This window comes from Artemia franciscana, chromosome 4 (assembly GCF_032884065.1).
Source record: "Artemia franciscana chromosome 4, ASM3288406v1, whole genome shotgun sequence".
Classification (NCBI taxonomy): Eukaryota; Metazoa; Arthropoda; class Branchiopoda; order Anostraca; family Artemiidae; genus Artemia; species Artemia franciscana.
In genome coordinates, this window is record NC_088866.1 from 14,971,749 (window position 1) to 14,985,064 (window position 13,316).

Consider the following 13,316-nt stretch of genomic DNA (forward strand, 5'->3'; position numbering starts at 1 on the left):
TTTTTCTTCTTTCTTAGTCTTCAGAAGAGCATCAGAACTTTTAATTTTGGATCGAAGTAGCTTCTTTAAAAGTTTCAATGATATTTCTAGCTATTATAGAATGGTGCTGCCTATGATATTGCTTATATGCCCTTTTGAAAACCTACATCCATAGAGTTTTCTCATTTAATTGAAACTCCTCCTAAGCGTTCCCTAAAAGTTTCACCTTAATAACTTTAGCGTCATTAGTTACAGTAACTGTAGATGCAGTATTAAAAAAATACACATAGTGTATACACACATATGCCCTTTTGAAAACCTACATCCATAGAGTTTTCTCATTTAATTGAAACTCCTCCTAAGCGTTCCCTAAAAGTTTCACCTTAATAATTTTAGCGTCATTAGTTACAGTAACTGTAGATGCAGTATTAAAAAAATACACATAGTGCCTTCCGGTTAGTTCAAAATCCTCTACAGTTTACCCTTAAAGGTCTAACTTAATACTATAATTTGTTCTTTACATGTTGCTTTGTCAACTTTTTGAAAGTCCACAAACTCATACTTTGTTTTGATTGAGGTCAACATCCGCCAAAAGATTCCTTAAAAACTTCACCTTAATACCCTTAGCTTGCGCAGTAGCAATAGTTGTAGCAGTATGCACATAGCAACTTTGGTTTCTTTAATATCCCCTTCAGCAAACAGTGAAAGTTTTAGATTAATACCATCAATCGTTTCTGAAGCATTTCTGATGTTTCCGTTTGGCAACCTGTGTGGACACAGTGTGTTTCGAATTAGTTAAATTCAGATTCCATATATCCAAAATTTTTCGCCTTAATATCCTTGGTTTTAATAGCAACAGTAGCATTAGTAGCAGTAGAATTAATTATAGTAGCCTAAGATTTAGTGGCAGTAGTAGTAATAGAAATAGTAATAATAGTAACAGCAGTAGTAGTATGAGTAGAAGCAGCAGCATTAGGATGCAAATATTTCCTTTTAATTAGTTCAACATCCATCACAACAAGCCCTGTTATTTTCAACTTCATACATTAAACTATTCCTAATATATTGCTTTTACACCCTTTTCACAACCTGCATAAAGATGGCATTTTGTGATTCACTTCTCTTTCTCCCCTCAAAATTCCTTGAAAATTTCACCTTCATACCCTTAGGCCTACTTGTAATAGTATTCATAGTAGTAGTATTGACATTACTAGTAAAGGTATTGAATAGCAGTAGTACTATTAGTTGCAGTAGTATTAACATATTGCCTTTTGGTCGGTAGAACATCCCTCTCATCAAGTCCAGGAATTTTCAACTTAATACAATTAGCCAATGATATGACATTGCTTATATATCCTTTTGATAACCTGTCTCTTCATATGCCTCATGAAATTTTCATCTCAATGCTCTTAACCTTACAAATAGTTGCAGTAGAAGTAGTACTTGTAGTAGTATTGGTAGCATGCAAATATTGCCTTTTGATCATATCCTTTATCATTTCTTGAATTTTCCAAATTAATATACTCAGTTATTCCTGTGTACACCCTTTTGACAATCCTTATACACATAACATGTTTTGATTTAGTTCAACACTCCCCTCAAAAATCTATGAAAGGCTCACCTGAATGCCCTTAGACTTCTTGAAAAGTAAAGTTCAAACATGCATGTTCTCAATAACATATACTATGTTTTCAACAATGAACGAATTGCCTAGCTTATAGCCCTTGTCCCGACGAATTTGGGGAGGTTGACATCCCCAAAGACATAATTAATGGGCCTTTCAACAAGACGGAACAAAACAGATCTCTTAAAATTTTGATCGGATGTATTTTGGGGAACGATAGGCTTGGAGGGGCTATATTACCCTCCATTCATTTTTGACTCTTAAAAAGAGCACTAAAACTTCCAACTTCGAATCAAATGAAGTCCATCCGATCCGAAATTTATGAGGCCACACGTTCCATAAGAACATTATATACCCCACGGCACAAATTACCACCCTTGCCTATGGGCTCTGGGGGATTGTGTCCATCCTAAACACATTGTTATATAATTTTTGGACTATTGGTAACAAAATAGCTAACTCACCGTTTCAATTGAATGTGTTTCGGGAAAAGAGGATGTCAAGGGGTATATAGTTGCTCTCCATCATGTTTAACTCTTAAAAGGGAACTAGAGCTATAAACTACTAATCAAAAGAGCCCCTTCTAACGTTCAAACGACCACTCCTTCCATAAAAACCTTATATTCCCCCTGAGGCATAACTTAAAGCCCTTGTCCCAGACTCTGGGGCATTCTGCCAATCCCCTTTTGAACAAAAGGCTATCTTAAAATTTCTATAGGACGCATTTGTGGAAAATACGACGCGGTGGGGGTGGCTAACCCCGGTCAATTGGACTCTAAAAAGGGCACTAGAAGATTTGATTTCCAATCAAATGAGCCCGTTCCCGAGTTTTTACGACCACCCTTTCCATAAAACTCTATATGCCGTCAGGGCATAACTTACTACCCTTGAGCTGCGGGTCATGGGGGATTGTCATCCTCAAAGAGATAATTTCCAGACATTTTAACTGCACTGAACAAAATGGCTATCTTAAAATTTTGATTAGATGTGTTTTGGGAACTGAGAGGCACGGGAAGGGATTGTTGCCATCCAATCACTTCTGAATAATATAACGGGCACTAGCCCTGTCAATTTCAAAATGAATGAGCCTTTTTCGAAGTTTCTATTACACCAAATGGCCATCTCAAAATTTCTATCGGATGCATATCTGGAAAATACGAGGTGTGGGGGGTATCCTTCCTCCGATCATCTCATAGAACTTCTCATTACCAATCAAACGAGCCTCCTCCGAAATGTATTTATTTATTTATCTATTAATACGTCAAACAGTAAGCAATAATGATCATCCTTTCTAAAAAAATAACCTTATATGCCCCCTGGGCATAATTTACAAACCTTGCTCTAAGGTCTGTGGAGGGGGGGCAGGGCTGTCATCCTCAAAGACATCATTTCCGAAGCTTTCAACAACGTTGAACAAAATGGCTATCACAAAATTTTGATAGGATGTGTCCTCCAATCACTTCTGACTATTAGAAAGGGCAGAAGCCCTTCTTTCGACACGAAGTTCCCAGGTCTAGTACAAAACAAAAATAAGTAAATAAATAATATATTGTGCCCACGTTACTCTTACTTAGGCAGCGCTATACCACTGCGTATGATTGGGAGAGGCTCTTTTGAACTAAAATTGCATTTTCGAACACCCTTTTTAAGCAACAAAAGAGATTGCGCAACAGAAAAGTTGCCATTTTGTGACATTTTGTGACAAAAACAATCTATTTCTCAAAGAGGTCCAAACAAACCGAAGAATAGAAATTCCAAAAAATTCTATTCACTTTCCATAATGTAAAGTCCTTAATTAGGGGTTTATGGTTCGCCTTCATGAAAATTGACGGATATAGTAATCTAGCACGGGTAATATAGCTGTTGTGTCTCCACTTTTTCTATTTTTTCCCAGGAGCGATTATACTAAACCAAAGGTTGTAGATAATCGTGACGGGGTTTGCCATTTTTAAATAATGAAAGATATCACGCCGCAGCGGAGTGCCATTTTTCTGCCACAAAACCACCATTTTGGCAAAAAAGAGCCAAAATTCGAGTGAGTAAAAGTTATGAGATATTTAATTGATTGAAAACTATTTAAGAACTGTGTACAAAATTCATTCTTAGCCTGACACCCCTCGCCCGAAATGTTAAGTTTTTAATCCAGTTTTTATATTACTTGTCCTCTTATGTAGTCTTCAGAAAACACTCCTCAACCCACGCATCAGTATTCTAAAGTGCCTACCTTCATTTTCCCCCTTCTAAATGGCATTGAACTTCGCTGAAGTCAGAAAAACTTACTGTTTATCGCATATTTTTAATTTTTGTGAATTCCATACTTTAATTTTACTATATGTGTACGCAAGGGTACCATTTTCTCCACGATTAAAAAAATGCTCCACGCTGGAGCTCTCACAAAGATGTAGTAAAGGATGTTGTGAATATATCTGATCAAAGTTAATGTTACCCATTAAAACCTACGGGCCTGAGAAAATTTGCATGATTTTAGAAAAGGGGGAAACATCCCCATAAATTCAAGCAATCTTAACGAAAACCTCCATCTACAAAAATCTGGAATTTTTTATTGACTTCCAGAAGAAAGGTCACGGATGGATGCTTATTTCTTTTATTTCCCAAAGGTGATCATATTGAACCAATTGGAAATAGGGCTCATTCGAACGTAAATCATTCAAACAAAATTGGGAGAAGGATCATTCAAGCGTAAATTTGAAGTTCTAGTACCCCTTTTGATTGACCAGACAGGCTGGATGGCAAATATCCCCCTCCCACATCCCTTTTTCCCCAAAGAAATTCGACCGAAATTTTGAGACTGTAATTCAATTCAGCAGGTTGAAATGTTGAATAGCTGCACCTTTTCCTTACAAGATTTAAATAACAGATGAGAATAATAATAATAAAATAACAAGTTTGTTGGTCTGAAAGCATAGAGCAATATTAGAACCTAAAAGATCAAAAATTTTTCTGCACATGAGGTGGATACTTTTTTCCTCAGCATTAATTCTTTAGACTAAAGTTTGACTTTCAGTCACAATTCTTTAAGGAAGGGTTTTCGAAAAACATTAAGACTTTGGCCTTAGTCTCCCTCATATACAGAATAGTTTCTATTTGTTTTAACTTGCACTGTTTCTTCTTACTTTCATTAAAAATCTTTTTTTAATTAATACTCTCTAAAAGACAAACCATATTTTGGGAAAGTGCATAGGAAATATGTTGGCTTTTTACCGTCATCTTTATTTGTGGAACGCCTTTTTTTCTGGCACAGGGAACGTATTCACGTCGCAAAAAGAAAAGAAAAAATGTTAGGAAATGCAAGGCTTGATAAGTAAAGTAAAGACAACGGTCCATTAAAGTAATGTTTTTTTTTTTTGTTGAAGTTTTATCTTAGTATATTTGAAAGTGTATAATAGCATACATAATAGTAACAAAAACAGATTTTCTTATGATGACGATGATATATTTTTGTTCAACCACAGTGTTTTCTTTATTACAGAAGTTTTTATACCGATTTTAAATTGGGTAAGTCATATTTACAAAGTAGGCCTTTTACTCTGGTGTGCTTAAGGTTCGTAAGCCTCATAAGCTTTGTAACATAAGCCGATTACAAAGTTGAAAATTTGACTCAAGATACATAAAGTAAGAAATACAGAAAATATGAAGTGATTTGAAATATAATAGACCAAGGATGCTTTAGACCACAATAGACTTTGCAAAGGCAAAGGATAACTTGTTTAGCCTTACTAGACAACTCCAGTTCCAAAAATTGTAAATTAATGTTCCTCTTCGCTCCTGGAAAACAGTCAACAGAAAAGTCTTCATCACTGCTTGAATCAGAATAAAAAATAGACTTCGTTTTATTGACTTCAAATTGTGGTACGCCAATCCTTGAGGGTACGAAAAATTTTTAGGGATCACATGGCCGGCCAACAAAAAAAAATATAAAATGACCTTTTATCTTTAGGCCTGGCAAATTCATTTATATTTTAGCTATAGTTTGCTAAGCATCAGTAACTGAGAAGGGGCACCTAATTTGTTTTGCGGGTAAAAGGGGTGCAGTAAAAAGAAGTTTGAGAACCACTGCTATAGATAATATACTGTAAACATACAGTTCCACAGCGATGAGTCCCGAGAGGACAGAGCTAAACGTAAGAGCGCTACAGAGGAACTTAAAAGACGGATTGCAAATGGTGAGACTGACCTCGGAGTACGGAACGGCAAAGTCGTTTCAAAAAACGGTCAGCGAGCTCCACCCCCAGCATTGGGGGCGATGGAGCACTAGATGCACAGCCAGACGAAAGACATGTAAATAGTAGTTTAGTGTCATTTAACAGTGTATTATATAGTAGTTCCATATCAGCTCAAGAACATTCATCGGAATGCAGTTTTGAAACTGCCAAATCTGACACTAGCTGCGTTCTTTCTGTTGAATCGGAATACAATTCGCCAGATTCTTATTCAACTGACGCAGCATCTAGCGAAGCAGACGAAAGTCCGTCATCCAACGATGACGTGCTAGTTCCAGCGGGCTCAGGAAGAAGAAGAAGCAGACAGAAACAAGTGATGAAAGTGTTGTCAACAAACATTGACTCCTTGCCAAACAAGCTGAATGAGCTAAAAGTGTTGCTGGCTCACGAAGATATAGACGTTGTGTGCTTAAGTGAAATTTGCCCAAAAAACTCTCAAAATAGACTGGAGGATAGCCATATTCAGATACCAGGATACACAGTCATTTCGAATCTGGACAGACCCAATGTGAGGAGAGGAGTTGCCATATACATCAAGTCAGCCTTGAAGGTAAATAACATTGACCTTTTCACAAGTGCCAATTATTTTTGGGTAGAGTCTATCCTGGTTGAATTGACAGTAGGGTCTGAAAAGTTTAGAATTGGCGTGATTTACCGTAGCCCTTCCTCCCCCAACTCCGAAGAATCATTTCAGTATGTGGCAAATATTATAAATGAAATGACAATATGTAACCCCAAAAATGTCATCATCGCAGGAGACTTTAACATGCCGGACACCAGGTGGGTCGATGGTTTAGGCTTTACTCTTCAAAACAACTATACCAATCCAACTCTTGAAGCCTTTGCTGATAACCTGCTGGTCCAGACAGTTGAGTTCCCTACCAGACATAGAGATCATCAAACTCCATCTCTCCTTGATCTCGTTCTGTCAAACAACCCCGAAAAAATTATGTCAACAGCAAACTTACCCCCCCTTGGAGCAAGCGACCATCTTTGTATCCTGAGTGCAATAATCTTGAATCGGATACCAACCAACAAAATCAAACGAACGTTTGTTGATTACAAGAAAATACGCCAGGACCTACAAGAGATTGAATGGGAAAACTCCTTGCAACAAGACACTGAAGCATCCTGGGAGCTTTTCAAGGACATACTACTGAGTCTTGAGTTGAAGCATACGAAAACTTACTTCTCAGAACGTCCCAGAACCCTTCCGTATATGTCACCACAGCTAAAAAAAGTCATTAATAAGAAAAAGAAAGCTTGGAAAAAGTATAAAAATTGTGAGAGTGCAGCCCATCTAGAGCAGTACAAAAAGGCCAGGAACAAACTGAGAAATGCGACCAGAAAAGCAACCATAAGATATGAGGAGTCGATAGCACTAGAGGCAAAAACCAATCCAAAAAAGTTTTGGAGATATGTCACTTCAAACAACCCAAGCCGCAGGTCGATCCATCATTTTACCTCCAGCGATGGAACCAAAATAACCGACCCATTGGTAATGGCAGATACCCTCAATCAATGCTTCTCGTCAAATTTCTCTAAAGACCCTGGATGCCCCCCACCGGATATGCCAACCACCCACATCAAACACCCTATGCCACCGATCCAGTTCACAGCTTGTGATACTTACAAGCGCCTAAAAACTTTGGACCCATCCAAGGCAAAGGGACCCGATGGCATCCATCCTAGGTTGTTGAAGGAGACCGCAGCTGAAATAGCGGAACCCCTGACAAGAATATTCCAGATGTCAATAGCTTCCAAAACTATTCCCTCTGACTGGAAAACAGCAAATGTCATGCCAGTTTTCAAAAAAGGACAGAAAGATAAACCACAGAATTACAGACCCATCAGCCTGACTTCTGTCCCATCAAAAGTCATGGAAGGCGTCTTAAATGATGCAATCGTTGCACATCTGGAAATTAACAGCCTGTTATACGATGGACAACATGGTTTCAGGAAGGGTCGCTCTGTGGAGACAAACCTAATTCAATCATATGACATAATCACCAAGATGATTGAGGAAGGCCTTCCAGTTGACGTACTCTTGCTGGACCAAGCCAAAGCTTTCGAGAAGGTAGTACACTCGTACCTGGAAAGGAAACTAGAGTTCTATCAACTCCACCAAGATGTAAGGGAATGGATTATCCAGTTTCTCAAGGATAGAATACAGAGGGTGATGATGTATGATGAGGAGGGGAATCAAATCATGTCAAACCCAACTCCAGTGCTCAGCGGAGTTCCGCAAGGAACTAAACTGGGACCTACCCTCTTCAACATGTTCATCAATGACTCAGCCCAGTCAGTGCAAAATGACCTTAAACTGTTTGCAGACGACTCGAAATTGTTTGGCCCAGTCGCAAACAACCAACAGTGCGCAGCTCTGCAGGCAGATCTGCACACCCTCAACAACTGGTCCTCTTCCTGGTCCCTCGAGTTTAATGCTGAAAAGTGCAAAGTCCTACATCTTGGCCCTAAGAACCCAGGAATGACATATACAATGACAGATCGTACTGGGAAGCTCATAACTTTGGAAACTGTCACCGAAGAAAGAGACCTTGGGGTCATTGTTGATGACAAAATGAAATTCCATAGTCACAGCAAATACCTAGCTGCAAAAGGCAACAGGTCCCTTGGTCTCATCAGACGTAATATCACCAGTAGATCTCCCAGGACAATCAGGAAGCTATATACAGGACTGGTCAGACCGCAACTTGAGTACGGAGTCTCTCTTGCCGTTCCCCACTATGTCGTGGACAAGAAGATCCTTGAGAGCGTTCAGCGGAGGGCTACAAAACTACCAACCAAATGTAAGAACCTCTCGTACCCTGAACGCCTCAAGAAACTCAAGCTCCCAACCCTGACGTACAGGAGGAAACGCGGAGATGCAATCCTGACCCACAAGCTGCTGGAGAATGGTGTCACACCAGGGCTTTTTAATAAGTCGCTCTCTAGCCACACCCGGGGCCACACCAAGAAGCTCCAGCAACAAAGAAGCTCATGGAGAGAACGTTCCAACTTCTTCTCAACTCGTGCTGTTCCACTGTGGAATTCCCTTAGTGAAGAAACGGTTCAGTCCAAAACTGTTGACAACTTCAAAAAAGCAATTGACCGAGACTGGGCAGCGATGGAGTGGAAACTACACTGGGAGGCCAGTGGATCTACTCAACGGAACTAGACAACGCACTTCCACCTCCATCACTCAACCGGCGAATCTACAGGATGTTCACCCAACCTTATTCGCCGGCCAGTGCGATTTAAGGTAATTTAAGGTAAACATAGTTGACTTAAACTTTCTTCTTTACCATTAATAAAAACCTTCGAAGCATGTGTACGTATTTTTTCAATTAATTACGCACTGTTCTGTGAAGAATTTTCCGATTATAATCGCAACGTAGAATTTTAGATTCAAATTATGAATAACGAGGTTTTTAATAATTTGAAAAAGTTAAGCCTTGTATACTTCTCTGGCCAGTTTCCTGCGTCAAAAATTTTAGAGGTCTAGCATATTATACCATATTTTAGTTATATGCCTGTATTAGGGGCTAGTGAAAAGGAAACATGTTAAAAAAACAATTCTTACAGCTCTGGTCGACTCCCCCCTGCCCTAGTGTCCAAATATATAACCAAAATTATATATTTTTTCTGTACTTGCATAATATAGTGTGACATAATATTCTTCATCTAAGTAGAAGATGTTTCTCTGACTCTCAATTTTAATCTGTATATATATAAAAATGTAGTGTCCGTCTGTCCATCACACTATCTTTATTGTTACACTGTCTGTCTGTCAGTAAGTATGATGTCAATATATAAAAAAATAACTTTAAAAAAAACTTAAAAGATTTAAAGAGAAGCTAAAACAAAATAAAAAACTAAAAACAAAAAAAAAACAAAAAAGAAAAAAAATTAAAAAACAAAAAACTAAAAAAGAAAAAAACTAAAATATGACATAAAAAAAAGGAAAAAAACCATAATAAAAGATAAAAATCTATAAATAATGTCATGTTCACAATGCAAAACAAGGCTTGTAGCTAATAGAGATAGTAAAAAAAGAAGGTGTAGTGAAATATATCTAAGTATGATAAAAAATGTAATACTCTATACTTTAAAAAGAAATTTGGGCTATATATTTACAAATTAGGGGGCAGCAGGGATTAAGTATAGCAAGTATGCATGCCTAACATGTTAAGCACAATTATTCTGCATATTATGAAGTAAGAATTGTTTTCTAACTTCACACTCTCCAAATAATTTAACTGACCCTAATATGCAAATTTATAGCCCAAATTATATATTTTTTGTAAATTCTGTCACTTCTCTTTGTCTGGCCAGCTGGGCCAGGGCGTGCAGCCCCCCCCCTGAAGAGGTGGTAGATATATGGCTGGGACTGCTTGCTCTGGTCTGGGTTGGGTTGAAAGTTTTTTTTTTATATTGGTTTTTAATAGTTGAGGTTTTAATAAAGTTTTAATTATTAAGGCTGTTTCTTTTTGCAAACTAGTTTGAAATAAGGTTTTAGTCACTTTGTGCAGTCTCTGTTAGATTTTACTAATGATGCATACCACTCAAAAATATTTAATTAAATTTAGGTTTATCAAGGGAATTTGTCTGTATTGCACAAAAGCCAACTGGGAGGTAAAAATCTTCATTTTGTAATTACAAGGAGAGGGAATTTAAAATCCTAACTTATTTAGGCTGTTGAAATTATATTTCAGGATTGTGCTGTTGCAACAGGGCTGAAATGTAGAATATTTGCTTCTTTTTACTGTCAAAAATTTGTTTTCAAGTCTTGCTATGACACTGGGGTGAAGAAATTAATATCATTACTTTTTTTGCTGTCTGTTTTAGTTTTTTTTTTTTTTTGCAAAGTAGGGTGGTTTTTTCAACAATATTGTTTTTAGGGGATTTGTATAATAGAAAGTAAATGTATAAGAGGTGCAAAAATTATTAATTTAAGTTTGGAGAGGAAATAGTGGCCACTTTACTGCCTATTTTCACCTAGTTAATGCTTTACATTATATGACATATCACCTCCTCTGTCCATCCTAAAACAATAAAGTAAAGGCCAAACTCTTTAGAACTTGAATAAAAGTTTGTATAAGTATATGCTTAAAACTAGATTTATGAGTTGAAATACTCCTTCTAATGTTGGAGTAATCATTTAGGAAAAATAAGTTTTCAAAAAATTATTTATAAAAGAAGGCAAATAGCTATATGTTTATTTTTTTTTTATCTAGCTGGTATAGATGGGTCTCTGAATTCTCATTTTGAATCAGAAGAATGGCGCCAGTTTTTTTTCAAACATTTACTAATAAAATGTTAATAAAAAGCAAAAATTCATACAACTTGAGTTAACCACAGAAATTGAATGCAACTACAATATTACTTCAGAATTTATCACCTTCTCAATACCAACCAATCACAAAATATTGTTATATTCCTTGTATATGGGGTGCATATATTTGTCCCTAAAATTGACTAAACTGCTATATATACCACTGAGGATTTGTATGCTTACTTTTATACATTCCATGCAATCATATTTCCATGATTAGTTGCTTATCAATCAAAATTTTTACAGGACAATTCTTACTTAATGCTAAATCTGAGTCAAACTTCAAATTTTTGTATTTGTGCTTATCAGATGTATTGAGATTTAAACATTTGAATTGAATATCTAAAAATCTCAAGATTAAAAAAATGAGAAATCTAACACAGCTTTAAACCCTGAGAATTTAAATCACCAATCTATACCTATCTAATACAAAAATAACAAGCACCTAATAGTTTGTTTTTTAAGGAGTATTTCAACTCATATACTTAGTTTGAAGCAAAGACCTACTTGCATCTCTATTAGAGTTCATGTTTTTCTGACAGTTTTGGTCTTTATTTGTATATTTTAGGATGAATAAAAGAGGAAATACTAATGAAGAGCTCTAAACTGACATGACTAGCCATTATAAACATTCACCTAAATATTGAGGTAGACATTGACCATGTAATAAATGGCAGGAGTGGAAATTGAGAAATAGACTTTTTTTCATAAAAGTGTGAATTCTGTAATTTAAGCAAAATATATCAAACTTTAAAAAGTGAAGAGATATGCTACATTGTTATGAAAAGTAAAATTTTTGAGATTTCATCAAAGTTGACACTGTTTATTAAAGCTCTATTTTTTAAAAGAAACAGTGATTAGTTAATGCTTTATTGCCTATTCTCAAAACCCCTGTTATAAATGTTTTCTATGTATTTCTATCTGTTACATTATAACAAGAAAAACATTCTGTTTTTCTTGTTACATTCCTAAAATGAATAGTATTCAATGTTTAATATATCTTTTACAAATATACAAGTTGTATCTTTATCCTCATTTCTTACTCTTTATTGCTACCATACTTACTAAGCAATGCCACAAAGTTAGGCAACATGCTAAATGGGATGACCTATACAAATTGTCACAAAGAGTGCATGACCCCAAAAGTTGGTTCAAGATCTTTTTCTTTGACAATAAAAAGATTAACTCACTCACTATAGTGGTCAGAAGTTTAAAGGCAAAAAATTATGCAGAAAACATTAAATATAATTTTTTTGTAAATGGTGAACAGCTTTTTATTTTATTTTTTATTGTGCAATGGTTTTTAGTATCAATATTTTTATACCATTTCAATTTCAACAGATTTATTAGAACTTAAACCCTCACCAGGTTTTGAATTGAATATATGACCATTTCTACTTCCTACTTACAACTCATAGTTGTTGAGGTTCCCTTTAAATTGTAGGCATTTCTTTGTTCTCTGAGCAATCTATTATATGCCTCCCCCCTAAAGAAAATCCTAGATCTGCCCCTGATATTCAAACATTAGGGTGAGGAGAGGTTGAAGGTAAAGTATAATGGGGCTTCAGGCAAAATGTGCTAGCCATGATTATTCTGCAAAGGCCTAGGGCCTATTATGAAGTAAGGATTGTTTTCTTAACATTTTTTCTTCTAAGTAGCCCCTAATATAGACCTGTACCATATTTTATGTTTAAATATGTTCTATATCTAGACTTTTTGCAAAGCTATGGTACAGTGATTGACAAATTATCTATACTGATATTTTAATGTAGGCCTTGTACAGAAGGCTAATTGATTCACAATTTTTTGCAATTTTCTTATTAATCATTAATAAATAAGCTCCATACAAAGTGTTTAAATTGAATGCAAACCTAGTGTGGCCTCATTTAAATCACAAGTAATAACAGATGATTGTATATATTTTGGCAGTTGATTTTTGATATTTGAATAAAAAAAAAACAACATGTAAGCTTTCAACATCAAACCTTGAAACATATAGCCTACTATGAACTAAGGTTTTACAAATCAGGCACAAATATATGTAATCAAAAAATTAAGCAAGAGAAATGGGTTTTAATTTAAACAAAGCAGCAACAAAAGTTAAAACAAACAACACATTAATTAATAAATAAAAATC

At 35.9% G+C, this 13,316-nt stretch overlaps 1 protein-coding gene across 2 annotated transcripts in view; it reads left to right on the forward strand.

Annotated features, from left to right (window-relative positions):
* Positions 1-9,186: 9,186 nt before the first annotated feature.
* Positions 9,187-13,316, forward strand: part of LOC136026036 (protein-lysine N-methyltransferase EEF2KMT-like) — a 63,370-nt gene continuing 59,240 nt past the window's right edge. For both annotated transcript variants that reach the window (XM_065702194.1, XM_065702195.1), the window contains exon 1: positions 9,187-9,343. In XM_065702194.1, the coding sequence (XP_065558266.1) occupies positions 9,260-9,343 (84 nt within the window). In that variant the 5' untranslated portion in view covers positions 9,187-9,259. The remainder of the gene's footprint in view (positions 9,344-13,316) is intronic.